Raw genomic sequence first — 14,798 nt, 5'->3', positions numbered from 1 at the left:
GACCATGCATGCCCACTCTCAGTTCTGCATGAGTGGGGACCACACCCTCGAGGGGACAGAGCATGCCATCAAGGACATTACCAAAGAAGAAGCTGATGAATACTTTGTCATCATCCTAAGTGATGCAAATCTGTCTCGATACGGAATAAATCCTGCCCGATTTGCCCAGATCCTAACAAGTGACCCTCAAGTTAATGCCTTTGCCATTTTTATTGGCTCTTTAGGGGATCAAGCAGCCAGGTAAGCATTGTCACAGCAGACAGCAGGTGTAGTAAATATATGACATGTATTGTTTCTCAGGCTTCAGCCTGAGGGCCTGGGGAGGGCAGGTGAAACAGGGTCTAGGAGTCTAATGTTATTCTTGGGATGCCTTGGGCTTGTTTGGGCAAGCAGTCATAATTTGAAGAAGCATGATGCTCTAGGGTTTTTGGACAAGAATTTATTGTAGTTGTTTTGATTTTTTGTTGTTTTTCGAGACAGGGTTTCTCTGTGGCTTTGGAGGCTGTCCTGGAACTAGCTCTTGTAGACCAGGCTGGTCTCGAACTCAGAGATCTGCCTGCCTCTGCCTCCCGAGTGCTAGGATCAAAGGCCTGAGCCACCGACACCTGGCTATTTTAGTTGTTTTATAAAATAAATAATTACCAAATTTATTTCCCCCTAATAGGTTAGACAGTATTTTATGGGGTAGGTACTTTACAGAGACCCCAAGCCCAGTCTAATCATTTTGTGTTCAGATCATTCAAGTCAGTAAATATAGAGAGCTGTGGTGTAGCTCAGTGGTAGAGCACTTGCCTAGCATGCATGAAGCCCCAGGTTAGATAAAATAAACCAACAATAGTAAATTTCATAGCATAACAAAAACTGTGTTCATCTGCATGTTATGTGTGTCGGTTTGGTGTGTGTAAACAGGCATTGTCTCAGTCACTGTTCTGCCACTATGAAGAGATACTATGACCAAGGCAACTCTTATAAAGCAAGCATTTAATTGGGGCTTGTGTACAGCGTCAGTGGTTTAGTCTGTGATCATCATGACAGGAAGCAAACAGGCATGGTGCTGTCACAGTAGTGGAGAGCTCTATGAGCCGTCCTCATTCAAACTACCACAGACACATAGAGACTTGCATAAGCATATGCATACATATCCTCATAAACTTCAATGACTTAAGTATATATTTAGACATGTATATACATAAGCATACATGTATATGCCTACATACGCATGTGTGTATGTAAATCTGTGTCTTACTAGAGAGACAAGTAGGTGAGACACCTTGAACACAAAGGAAGACTGTGTGTGTGTGTAGTTACATGTTACAGTGAACATGCTGATAATAACTATAGGAAATTTATCCTCAGACAATAAGTGCCTCCAGGAAACTAACAGAAAGCGTTTGTGGTTTGTGTTTGCCTAAAATACTGCCTAAAATGACAGGCAGAAAACACAACTGAAAATGTATCTCAGAAAAAAACTATCCTATCTTACAAATAGAGGGCCTGCTTTTCCTTCTGCCTCTACGTGTGGGGATCTGTGGTACAGACCCTCATACCAGGGAGGATCCAGCCCCTTGGATGCTGTGGCATCAGTGAGCGTGAGAACAGACTGGGTATCACGGGCTCGTGGTCACTTACTGGAACTCACTGCACACGCTTCCCTCACTTTTATGTGTTAGGACTTGACATTTTCTGGAGCCTTCCTTTCCTCAAAGCCTTCTCTGTCCACATTTCCCCAGCACCAGCCCAGCATTAGGCAGGCAGCAAGCTCATCAAATGCTGGCTGAGTTGAGACGGGCATTTTTTTTCTTTCTAGTGAACAGATCCTGTTGGAATACTTAAGAATGCACAATAATACCCTTGTGGTTTCCTGGGGAAATGATCCAACATCCACTGGCAAAAGACACGGTACAGACTTAGCTGGTCTGCCCGGGATGCCAAATACATGATCCTACACAGAGTGCTGACTTTTATTAAATGTCATTCCAAAACCAAACTTCGTTGGCACAATGAAAGGCGGTGTTCTTTTCAATATATCTGTCTTGCCATCGTATTGCCTTCAAAGATGGCCTTTTGTTCCAAATGATAAATTGACATTTTTAAAAAAATGACCACGAGCCTGCTCAGCCGTCAAAGCAGCCGTTGGATAAAGCAGACTGCATTTCATATGATGTGATGGGGAGGAAAGGAGAGCCCCACTTGGGGACTTGGCTGTTTTCTAAGGAAGGAGAAACTTTTAGAAGTACAGTGTGAGGCCGAGTTACTCAGCCAGATGCAGGTGAGCTACTTCCAGATGTGCCCCTCCAGCACTGTCCTATCAAGGGACTGTAAGCAGGAACCCATAGCACTTCAAAACCACTCATTTTCCCTGAGAAGACATTCCCTTCAGCTCACTGCTTTCCCACCTCTCTCCCTGAAGCTTTCCCGGGCCTGTCACTGCCTAGTGACAGCCAATTCAATTGCAGGCAAGGTATGAGAAAGTGAAAACATCCTTTTGTAAGACCCATTCTGATGCTGCAGCTGGCCTGACTGCCCCTAGGCAGGGGCTGGAATGGGAGCCTCGATTTGCAATGGTGATTTCCTTCCCTTCCTTCTGGCAGGCTTCAGAGAACTCTGCCAGCTGGCCGGTCCTTCGTAGCCATGGACACCAAGAAGATCCCTCAAATTTTACAACAGATCTTCACCTCCACCATGCTCTCCAGTATCTAAGAAGCACCCTTCACCACCACCAAGCCAACCTGTGCCGTGGCTGGACACTGCTGTCCAGCAGTGAGCAGACTTGTGAATGGAAATGTACTTGGGAAGGGTTGGAGGGCCACAGAGGAAATGGGTTGACCTGCATTTCCTAAAAGGTCAGGGTTGAAGGAAGTAGGTGCAAGAACTATGGGGCTTGGTCTAGTTCCAAACCCAAAGGATAAAAAATACCCGCTTTTGCCTTAATATGTCATCTGTCACCAGATGCCATCCCAGAAAGCCAACCCTTCACTAAGGGCTAAGTCTGCAAGCCCCACCCAACATGTTCCTGTCTACAATTATTTTTTACTTTCTCTCCACTGTGTATTGCCCAGCAAGTAACAATTTTGCGGCCTTTAACCCACTGCAAAGCATTTGAGCAATAGGACTTTATAAGATGTTGGATTCTCTCAAAAATCTCATTGTCTTGACTGAAGGAACCAAAGGGTCCTTAGGGAACCTGCTCAGATAATAGACAGCAAGTGTCGTACTCTCCGTGCCGCCCAAGTTCAAGGATGAAGATCTCCTGCATTTAGTGCTTTCTCACAGTGGAGTACCCTTAGCTGTCCAAATTACAGCGATGAAGGTAGCCAATGCTTGTAAGAAAGATTATGTCTGACGGATTACACAAAGTTAAAAGCAGTGTGCTGACAGATGCTAACTGGAGATTTCTTTAGGTTTAACTAAAGAAAAACATACTTTTCAGCTAAATTCTTTTCTTTCAAAGTGTACCTATTCACATTTTCAAAGTCACATGTTCCAACAGGGGTCTCCCAAGCCGTCTAATAAAGTGCTCCTCTCATAGCTGGCAATGAAGTCAGCAGTGCCGGGGGCACCGTTATGTGTGGACTGACTTACCGTAAGCTGGAAAAACCACCCTCCCTGACGATGTTCCCTAGCCATGTACACTGTCATCGTACAGGCCTGTAAATTTACTTCGTTTAATTATAGGACAGAAAAAGTGTCCCCCATTCCTTCTAACACCCTGCTTCCTGTTCATCAGTTGTCAAATAAAAAGCAGTGGGTTTCCAGCATTGTGTCACACCAGTGTTTTCAGGGTTGGCTCCGGGTGCTTGCTTCTCCCAAATGCAGCAAGTCCCTTAGAAATGCCATTGTATCATTAATAATCACACTTGCTGATGATTCACTGCCCATCGGGAATCCGCTAAATGGTTCTGTGCGTTCCGTCCCTCGGTTCTCATGGTTTGCACGGTGTGTGCTTCTTACTGGTAAAGCGCTATTCATCACTTTCACAAGATTCCCGATCGTATGATTATTCGTTGAACTGTTAGTATACTTTACAAAGACAGACATGGAGCCTTGGAGATGTCCACGGTCACAGGCAGGTAGACAAGGCTAGATGCCCCTCCCCCTTTGGCGATTCATGTGAGCCCCTCACCCCCTTGCAAGCTGCTGCTCCCTGGCAGCCTCCACTCCTCCCCTCCTTTCTTCCAGGGTGACTTTTGTAACCTGTCTTTGTTTCCTAGAGCGGTCTTCCTAGCCCTTGTCCTCATAAGTCCTATGGGGGTCTCGGAGGTGTGGGGACTAGGGCATGGGGCACTTCTGGGAAGACTTGTCACTGCTCCTTGTCCCCTGGCTGCAGCAGTGAACTGAGGGGCTGCTTACCCGAGGTCACTGCCCCCAGCAGCCTTTGGAAGTAGCATACCAGAGTAGATCAAGATGTAGGCCCTTCACAGATCTCCGCAGAGAACCCGAGTCAGCAGAGCCATTCTGTTTAAACGTGGAAAGAATGTTCTCCAGGAATTAAGTGTCCCTTTCCCACTAGGCAGACATCTTTTGCAATTGTTCTTTGAAAGAGAAAATAGACTTTTTTGTTTTCTTATTTGGAAAAGGGGAAGATGAGGGGAAAGCTGCTTTGTTTTCACTTCTCGGAGTACGGAAGACGTGTGTACATTTATTATTAAATGTACTTAATTATAGGTCACTCCGAGCTGTTCCCAGGCCCTCATTAGAGCCAAGACATAATAATAACTGCACTGTGTGCCCGCAGGGCATGCCCTGAAAGACATCCAACCCGAGGCTCTCTTGCAAGCCCACGGACCGCTGAGAAGGTTCATTGTTAGTCCTGAGCAGCCAGGAGGAATGAGCGCCATGAATAGCCGCCACAGTGCATAATGTGTGTTCCCCCTGGAATCCTTTGTGCCCCCAATAAGATGACCTCATTGCAGATGGGGTGGCTTCAAGGCAGCCGCAGAAGTAGGTCAGAGCGGGAGGATTTGAAGGGAGCAGCAGAGGGAGATGAATCACTTAATTCTTTACCCCCTTTTTCTTGGGAACCCTGGGAGGAGGAGAAACCCTTCGGTGCCAGGGGATTTTCTCCAACCCAACCCTGAGGCTTCCTAGGCCATTAGAAGTGGGTTCTGAACACAGGCTGGCCAGAGTTCCCGAAAGACCAGCTCCAGAGAGCACATCTCCCCTGCACCTGGCTCCTTCCTGGGCCTGTCAGGCCAGTCAAAGTGAAATTCCTCAGTGAGCCCAGCACAGAGATGCAGAGTGAGGGAAACAGAAAATGGTTGCTTTATCCTCTATCTGTATTGGCTTCCAACAAATGCAGTTAGAAGAAAAATCCCCCAAATCCTAGGCCAGTCTCCCCTACATGGGTGGCCCCTTTTTGAAATCCCATCTCTGGGGTAGCTGCCATCCACTTTAAAATCCAACTGATAATATATACAGTGTAAGCATACTTACATGGACAGTGCTTTGTCATAAAGATCTTACCCACTACCTTGATCTTCTAACATTTGCTCTGGCAGAACTACTAAAGTCCCAATTTTCCACTGGTAGAACTGGTTATAACTTCCCTCCACTAACTAGAACTGGTCTGAAAAGAGGTTCTAGACCCTGTGTAAACTTGAACTAGTCATTCCAGGCCTCATTTGAGTTAATTCAATGCCCTAAAAATGTTTGGAGGAAATTATTATTAAAACTGCAGTCCTATGTTACTCATTTACACGGTGAGGTGACCTGTCCCCGCCTCCTTGTGAGAGCCACATCACTGCCGTGTAGCCTGTGTCGCCAGAACCCCACCCATACTTAGCAGATGGCAGCCTGTCCCCCAGCATCATCTGCCCCTTCACAGTACTGCTGGTCCATTGTGAATATTCCCTTACATGAGCATCAGTAAAATTACACAAGGGTCTTTCCCTCACCATGTAAGAGCTCTGCCTGTTGCATCAAACTTTACACAGTAAGAGTGTGTATCTGCATAACGAAAGCCAAAGGGGACCAGTGGTTGGAAGGTCACTATAACCTGCTGACCCTGGTGTCGCAGCTGAACAATGCCCGAGTGTGCGTATGTGTGTGCTCATGTGTGCATACCTGCGTGTGCACGTGTGGAATCCTGAAAACAGTCTGCTCCAGAGGTGGAACATGCCTGCCTAACACCCTCAAGTTGAGAAGGACTGGATACTCTTTGGAGTCTGGGCACTGTCTGAGGCTTCCACCTTCAAACACAGACTGTCTGTTCATGAACGCGGCCTTTTGAGTGCCAAGGTTATGTAACTTTGAACTTGAGTAGTGTTTGTAGTGTTTGGCCACTCAGAGCAAAGTACAGAACTCCTTTTGAGTGGTTTAGATTCTAGGGGTGGTGAGAACATGACATTCTGCTTCAAGAAATCTTACCGAGGGATAAGGCTGACCCTTTGTAAGGTTGTCCCTCCCCTGTGACCCACAGGCACCAGACACAGCAGGCTCTGGTGAAAGTATTTGGGAGTAGCCAGTATGTTGATAAACTCAGATTCCAAAGATGGTGATGTGGCTGTGGAAGTCTCTCAGGGCACAAGGCTTTATTACAGTTACATAAGATGAGCACTGACAACAGTAGCTGACCTTCCCCTGGAACTGAAAGGGAACAATGGCTGAACACGAAGGTATGCTCTTCGTGAAGGTCTGAATACGGTGAGAACTCAGGAACCTGACAGGATACTCTGTGTAGTCTCATGACCCCAGGCCATGCATGAAGCCTTTCTGACTGAAACTTAAGGAAAATTAAGTGTATTTACTCAGAGGATATAAAAGTTGGACTTTCTTGTGCTTGGACATTTATATTTATAAGTGCAGATGCTAATTTAATGACATTGCCAGTTCATTCTAGCTCTGGTAATTCTTCTATCACGGGACCTCCAGAATCATGAATCCTAACAAAACTGGCTGACGGAGCAAGCACGCTCATCCATTACAGGCTCCCATACAAAGACTTGGTACCAAGTGTGGAGTTCCAGAGCTAAAGAACCCTTCTCTCTGTGACCTTTCTTGGAAACAGAAGGGAAGAGTAGGCCCTCAGTGGCCGAGGCGGAGGGCTCTAAGAGCTCCTCAGACCGCCCGAGAGCAGACATTCAGTTGCTTGGCTGGAGTACAGCTCCACACAGCTGGCCTGGCTCTGCCCCAGCATCCGAAGCCTATCCTCAGAACGGCGTTATCTCAGCAAGAAGGACGTGCTTTCAGAAGACAGATCTCTCTGCACAGTCATCCATCATACACTTCTTCAATTCTTTTTTCTGAAAGCTTTCCTCTAGCATGGGGTGAATTAAAAGCCAGAGGGCCTGGGAGTGGGGGGACAGAAGAGAGTGTGTTAGTTACTTTTGTGTCATGGTGGCTAAAATACTTGAGAGAAACAGTTTAACAGAGGAAAGGTATGTCTGGACTTGTGGTTCAGGGGCTTTCATTCCATCCTGATGGTTCAGTCAGACTGTGGCCCCAGGACAGTGTGGTAGACCGGAAACAAAAGCACAGCAGGAGTCAGGCAAGGTGCATGCCTAGTGGCCCACTTCCTCCAGGACAAATTGGGGAAGAGCCGAAGTGATTTTAGGTGTGCAGATGACATTCTAGATCTACATCTATAAGTCCCTGGAGAGGTAACGACAGGAAATGAGGTAGCTGACTAATCAAGGAACAGAGCAAGCTTGCAGTATAGCCTTGTGTATTTGCAGGTGTGAGGGTGGCAGAGGGAGGGTTGTAGGCCAGAAGTCAATGTCAGGTGTCTTGCTTCATCGCTCCCTTCTTTAGTTTTTGAAGCAGGATCTCTCACCGAAACTGGCGCTCACAGATTAGCTGGACCATAGCCGGTCAACACCAGTCTCTACCCACAACACTGGGTTATACAGGGGCACCACCACGCCTGGCTGGTTACAGAAACTTCCTAGTATGTCACGTGACAGCAGATGCCTGAGATACCCAAGGCAGAAGAATCATGAATTATAGGTCAGCTAGGGCTATGTAATGAGTTCCAGATCAGCCTAACCCGTGAAACAAACCCATCAACAAGACAGCAAACGAACTCACTAAACACAACAACATAGGAGCACGGTGGCAGACTATTCTCTAAACATATATGATACACTTGTATGAAAATCTTTATGTAACACAGTATCATGTACAATGAATGTACACAATGAGAATTTAAAACACAAAACCCAAAAGTATTTCTGTGTGGAGGAGGCCCCACTGAAGCGTACTGCTTCCTCTCACTGGACAGGAGGGGCATGCTGTAATGTTAACAGGCTCATGCTGACTTGGCCCAGTCCTTACCAGGATAGAATGTGGGAATTCCAGAACTCTTTCCACAAGATCCCCATGGATCATGGTGCCAATGTAACCACTGGGGCTCTCATGGGCCCTGCTTGTGCAAGGGAAGTGGCTTCCTAGGGAGTATGAGGAATATCTGAAGGCTAAGCCTAAGATGCCATCCATGTCTGCACAGGCAGGGAACATGTGAAAAGTAGCAGCGTTATTAAAATAATATAGCTAACTCTTGCCTAATATCTCCCATGTGCTGGACACTCCTTAAGCACTTCATGACCCACTAAACCCAGATTTCAATGAAACAGGTACTTAGAATAGGTTTTCATGGAGACTAGATTATATAAACTTGCTGTCCGGATAGTGAAGCATTATCATACTCAGAAAAATCTCAGAGTAGGCCATAGTTTCTGCTCCCAATGTCTGATGTCATTCCTTTGGGGACTCAAGTGCACCCCCTTTCTCTAAGATATCTTGGGAAGTGTGGCAGTCACGCACTCTTCACCCCTACATTCAGGGGAGCAGAAGACATTGCAGATGAATGCAGCCCTAACAGCATTTCCTGGCTATCTGGGTCTTTATGCCCTCCAGATTCATATGTTGGAATCCCACCCCCACTTAATCAATATCTTGAGAAGTAGGGCCTTTGAGGATTGATTAGGACATGAGGATGGAGCCCTCATGAATGGAATTGCTGCCTGAGTCATTCTTTGAACCTGCAAAAGATTACTATAGGTGATCATTTATAAAGCCCAACTTTTTGCTCGCAAGTCTGGGACCTTGAAAGTCCAAGCTCAAGGCAGTGATGTCTGTTGTGAATCTTCTGGCTGCCCCGGCCATGGCAGAAGGTGGAAGGACAAGGGAGCCTGAATGGAACTGAATTTAATCTTTTGACTAGAAACACATTGTCTCAATAATTAACCCACTGCATGATAATCAACCAGTCTCATGAGAACACACCCTCATGATAGTCCCTTTATTAAAAGCCCCAGCTCTTAATACTATGACAGTGATTATTAAATTTCAACATGAGGTTTGGAAAAGACAGTCAAACTACAGGACCTTCCCTTTACCACCAGCTATGAAGACAGGACATGTTATCTAGAAAGCATGAGGTTGTGCTCAACAGTGCTTGACTGCTGTGGAGTAGCCCTTCTGTACACTGTGTGAATATATGTCGCTATGATTGGCTTAGTAAACAAGCTGATTGGCCAGTAGCTGAACCGGATACAGTCAGGTGGGAGAGCCAAACTGAGAATGATGGGCAGAGTCTGAAGAGTTGCCAGCCAGATGCAGAGCGAGCAGGATATGAATGTGCCGTGCTAATACAGGTACCTCCAGGACAGGAGAGATGGCTCAGAGCACTGACTGCTCTTCCAGTGGTCCTGAGTTCAATTCCCAGCAATCACATGATGGCTCACAACCATCTATAATGAGACCTGGTGCCCTCTTCTGACATGCAGACAGAACAGTGTGTACAAAATAAATAAATCTTAAAAAATAAGTGAATAAATAAATAAGGGTACCTCCGTGTGGCAGAGCATAATAGAAATATGGATTAATTTAGATGTAAGAGTTAGCTGGTAGCAAGCCTGAGCTTGCCAGCCAAGAATTTTGAAGCAGCCTTCTCAGAGACTCCAGACCGGCCTTCCAGACTGCCCTGCTGCTCACCCTGACCAGCCTTCCAGACTGCCCTGCTGCTCACCCTGACTGGCCAGGGGTGAAGTGGGTGGCGGAGGTGGCTCAGGCCTGCCAGGGCCCTGGAGTAATGAGAGCTCAACAAGGAGCCTTGGGCCGCCCATGCTGGGCACTTTTGTTTTGCTTGCGTTCACTGTCTCGAAAGTAAGTGGAGACCTTTCTTCCCCAGGATTACAAGCTAAACTGGTGACCAGAGGGTTTGTGTTGGGCAGAAGGAACCCTCAGGGGAGAGCTTGCACATTTGCAAGTATTTGGGAGAAAAAAATTACTTGCTCTAGGATGGAAGGGAGGAAGGAAGGGAGGGAGGGAGGGAGGGAGGCAGGGGAAAGGGAAAGGAAAAGAAAGAAATTGGTGGGAAAGCTCAGCCTTTGTAAAACTGCCTGGGAATCCTTGACTGGGTCATCATGTCTACCAAATGTTTTCACCATCCACACATCCCAGTAAGAGTCCAAACTCAATAAATCTCTAGAAGACTTAGGAAAAAAGATTACTTGGCTCATATTCCAAACTCCAGGTGCAACTATTGTTCACTAACTCACTTTACAAAGACCCTGGTATACCAGGTAATAATAAATTGGAAGAGATGGACGGAACTGTGATGAATGGGTGGATGGATGGATATATACGTGGATGGATTGACAGATTATGAGTGGATAGATGATTAAACATATAGGTAGATTATAGAATATGAATGGACAGATTATGGTTAGACATGTGGGTAGATATAAGGGTAGATGAGTGAATGGATGTGTGTATGGATGGATGGATGAGTGAATGGGATGTATATATAAATGGATAGATGGGTGTGTAAATGGACTAATGTTTATGAACGGGTAGATAAGTAGACGCTAAATGCTGGGCAGGTGAATGGAGAGAAGAGCTGAAGAGGAGAAAGTCTACCCTGCTTAGGACTTCAGGAAAAGGATATCCCTGGGACTCTTATTAATACCCATGTTAAGATAACACTCAGGAAGCAGAAGAGGATTTCCACCTTTAGGCCAAGCAATGCTATCACATCTTCCTACGTGACTCCACTGGCCACCCCAGATCAGTCATGGGAGAGCTGAGGAACCACCTGGAAATGATTTCACCCAGAGGAGACAGAACCAGACACACAAGCTTGAGACTATGACAAAATCTTCATAGTGACAGGATCAGAGGTGGTTGGGTCACTTTGAGATGAATGTGTGTCCAGGTCAGTCACTAATGATAGCAGACACCCAGATCACTGTGCCCAAAACATCCCCAGAAGGAGCCATTCTTCTCTGAGGACCTGAGACCGTTCCCAGGGACCCATGCTGCCTAGCAAGGCTCAGAAAACTTAATGCATGTCCTTAAGCTTGTGAGCAATTAAGTTCATCAGTAACTCCTTATATTAACTAGTTTTATGTCATGGGGAAGTTTTCCCCAACATTTTTTTGTTGAAGCACCGTAACATTCATTCTTTTAAAGTATACAATACAGCAGTTTGATATATATTCAAAATATTATGTAAACACCACCGTCTAATTCTAGAGTATTCTTATTATGTCCAATAGAAACTCCATATTGCTAGGAATCTTTCCATTGCTCCTCCTCCTTCCCTGGCACCATGGGTCTACTGCCTGTGGATTTTCCTGTCTGGACATTTCATATAAATGACTTCATACAATATAAGCTGCTTTCATCTACCATAATGTTTTCAGATCATTTGTGCTATATTTATTATTCTTTTTTATGGGCAAGTAATGTTTAATTGTACGAAAGTATCATATTTTGTTTATCCACTCTTACAGGAATGGATCTTTGGCTAATACAAAGAATGTCCATATATGTGTGAACATGTGTTTTCAGTTATCTTGGATACAGAAGTAGGAGAGGAATTTCTGGGTTACATGATGACTCTGTTCAATGTTTTCAGAAGCTATCCAGTTGTTTTCCAAAGGAGTTGTACTACCCTACATTCCCACGAGTGGTAGGAGCCTTCAATCTCTTTGACCCTTGTCAACAAACTCTGTTTTGCTACAATCATCTTAGTGGGTGCTCCATAGCATTTCACTGTCATTTTAATTTGTTATTTCCCTAATGGCTACTAATACTTATTATCTTTTCAAATGCCTATTGGCCATTTGTATATCTCTTTATAGCTGAGGGAATGGATGGCTCAGTGGTAATGACTTGCTTAACACACAGATAGTCCTGGGCATTTTAATTCCCAGACATACAGACACTGGGGTGTATCTTTGTTTGGAGAAATACCTATTAAGATATCTTCCTGTATCTAATTTGTTATGTATCTACTATTAAGTTATAAGGATTATACGTACAATCTTGATACTAGGCCATTATAAATGACTTGCAAATAGTTCTCCCATTCTGTGGGTTGTATTTCCACTTTTTAAAAAAATATAGACAGAATCTCATACTACAGCCAAAGCTGACCTGAAACTCATTATTGTAGCCCAGGTTGGCCTTGAACTTACAGCAATCCTCCTGCCTCAATCTCCAGAGTCATGGTATTTGTCTTAGGGTTTCTATTGCTGTGACGAGACACCATGACCACAGCAACTCTTATAAAGGAAAACATTTAATTTGGGTGACTTACAGTTTCAGAGTTTTAGTTCATTATCATCATGGTGGGACATGGCAGCATGAAGGGCAGATATGGTGCTGGAGAAGGAGCTCAGAGTTCTACATCTTGATCCACAGACAACAGGAAGTGAACTGTCTACCACACTGAGAGTAGCTTGAACAAAGAAGACCTCAAACCCTATCCCCCACAGTGACACACTTCCTGCTCCAACAAAGCCATGCCTCCTGATAGTGCCACTCTCTTTGGGGGGCATTTTCTTTTCAACCATCACAGTATTACAGCTTGTATTTTCACTCTCTTGATAGTGTTTTTGGCGCTTTTGCTAGTTTGCTTTTCTAAGATGTAGTTATAGCCTATCTGGAACTCACTAGGTAGGCCAGGTTGACCTTGACCTCAGAGATCCACCTGCCTCTGCCTCCCAAGTACTTGGATTAAAGGTGTGTACTACCACACCCAACCTGTTTTTACTTTTCAAAAAGTTTGAGACAGAGTCTCCATAATCTATCTCAGCTGTCTTTGAACCTTCTCTAGAGAACCAGGGCCTTGAACTTAGGATCCTCTTGCCTCAGTCTTTCAAGTAACTGTGATCCACCAGGCCACACTACAGTGGTCCACTTCCAATAAACACCATGAAGCTCACAGCTCTAACTGAAATAAGGATGGGTTGTTGTTTTTAATAAACACCCTCCAGACTTGTGAAAGTCTTTGTTTGATTTCCAAGGTTTATAAAAAATTGAATCTGACCATGTTTTGCTTATGTTCTTGCTTTTATGTAGACTGAGATGTTGGAAGGCCTTTAGTTCATACACACACACACACTCACACACACACACACACACTGCAGAGAAAGTCATGTATGTTTCCATTAACTAAAATGAATTCTTCTAGCCATGGTTTGAAATAATCACGATAATGTGACAAAACACATTATACATCGCATGGTACTGGTAAGTACTTAGGAGTTTCTGTCACCAGATAAAAAGGAAGAAGTGAGTGGACAGTGGCTACCTAGCCATGGTTGTAAGAACACAGCTGTGCAGTCCTCAGAAGCCCCAGCTCATACCCAGTCTCTCAGCTAGCCCCAGTACGGGCTGACATTCAATACCCCATTCTCCAAGTCCTCGCTCTGTACCTGTCTCCTTGTCAATACCAGCTTTTCCCAAGTAACAGTTCCTGCTGGGTGCTGGTGTGTTCATTCCTGGTGTGTTTACCCCCAGGTAAGTGAACCCAGGGATGCTCACAACACTCTGAGGTACACAGAACCACAGCCACCCAAGCCACAGCCAGCGTGGGTAGAGGCACAAGAACCTTCCCTTTCACACACTACACGGGCTCCATCATCTACCCCAGGCAGCCCTGATTGAGTGGACTTCTGTTGACTTACAAATGGTTTTTGGCAGACTAAGTCTGAAGGGTACCCTTTCTGTGTATCAGCTGAAAACATTAACTGGATAACTTTTGTAAGCCTCTGCACGTGGCTTCTGTGCATATCACCTGAGGATACCCAAGCCCCTTGTCCCAGTGTGCCACCTGTGCCCTGCACTATAATTGGCCTCACCTCCTGGTTGATTCCAGATCACTCTTCCCTCTGACTTCTAGTCCCTCCCTGTCTGCTCACCTTCTGGCCTTCAAGGCCCACATATCCCGAGAGAAGACTTCCCATGAAACTTTGCTTCAAGAAGCCAGGAAATAGCTGCTGAGCATTTGCTACCTTGCAGACACTCTCCTGGCTTTCTCTTTAAGGAAATACATTCTAGTGACAAAAGCCAGCAAATAAACAGTTCAGCAAATAGTGTGTAGTCATGACGAGCTCCCAGAATGCATTAAAGGGGTTTAGGCTTGCATTGAGGGCCATTGTTTTAAATAAGGTACTCAGGAAGGCCCCCGAAAAGATAATCGAGGGATCTGGGGAAATGACTCTGTCAGTAAAGTACCTGCCACAAAAGCAGGAGTACTTCCCAGCTCCCCAGGACACACATAAGAAGCCAGGCCCTGGATGTGCATTGGGGGTGGGGAGGGCAGGGGATGGAAACAGAGCCCTTGAAGATCACTGTCCAGCCAGCCTTGCCAACCAATAAAGTTCAGGTTCAGCGAGAGACCGTTTCTCCAAAAGTAAAGGTTGCCAGCAATCCAGGAAAGCAGCTCTGAGATGACGTATCACTCTGAAAGAGTCATGCAGGCTGCTAGGTAAGAACATGCTTTGGACATGCTCTACCAGAGAGAAGCCATGCCTGTTACTGGAAACCTAACCAACTACCCAGGGCTA

General features: G+C 45.5%; 1 protein-coding gene and 1 long non-coding RNA gene across 2 annotated transcripts in view; one reads left to right on the top strand and one right to left on the bottom strand.

The window, feature by feature from the left end:
* The window catches only part of Vwa8 (von Willebrand factor A domain containing 8), a 347,144-nt gene extending 343,389 nt beyond the window's left edge, over window positions 1-3,755 (top strand). Inside the window, exons 44-45 of the mRNA XM_040756735.1 lie at window positions 2-240; window positions 2,592-3,755. Of these exons, the coding sequence (XP_040612669.1) occupies window positions 2-240; window positions 2,592-2,700 (348 nt within the window). The 3' untranslated portion in view covers window positions 2,701-3,755. The remainder of the gene's footprint in view (window position 1; window positions 241-2,591) is intronic.
* Window positions 3,756-7,015: 3,260 nt separating this feature from the next.
* LOC110341035 overlaps window positions 7,016-14,798 on the bottom strand; it is a 35,018-nt gene continuing 27,235 nt past the window's right edge. Inside the window, exon 3 of the long non-coding RNA XR_002382917.2 lies at window positions 7,016-7,286. This is a non-coding gene — a long non-coding RNA (uncharacterized LOC110341035). The remainder of the gene's footprint in view (window positions 7,287-14,798) is intronic.

Source organism: Mesocricetus auratus, unplaced genomic scaffold (assembly GCF_017639785.1).
Source record: "Mesocricetus auratus isolate SY011 unplaced genomic scaffold, BCM_Maur_2.0 Super-Scaffold_2245, whole genome shotgun sequence".
NCBI lineage: Eukaryota > Metazoa > Chordata > Mammalia > Rodentia > Cricetidae > Mesocricetus > Mesocricetus auratus.
The sequence above is the reverse complement of the archived record's forward strand: the minus strand, read 5'-3'. Positions and strand labels throughout refer to the sequence as shown.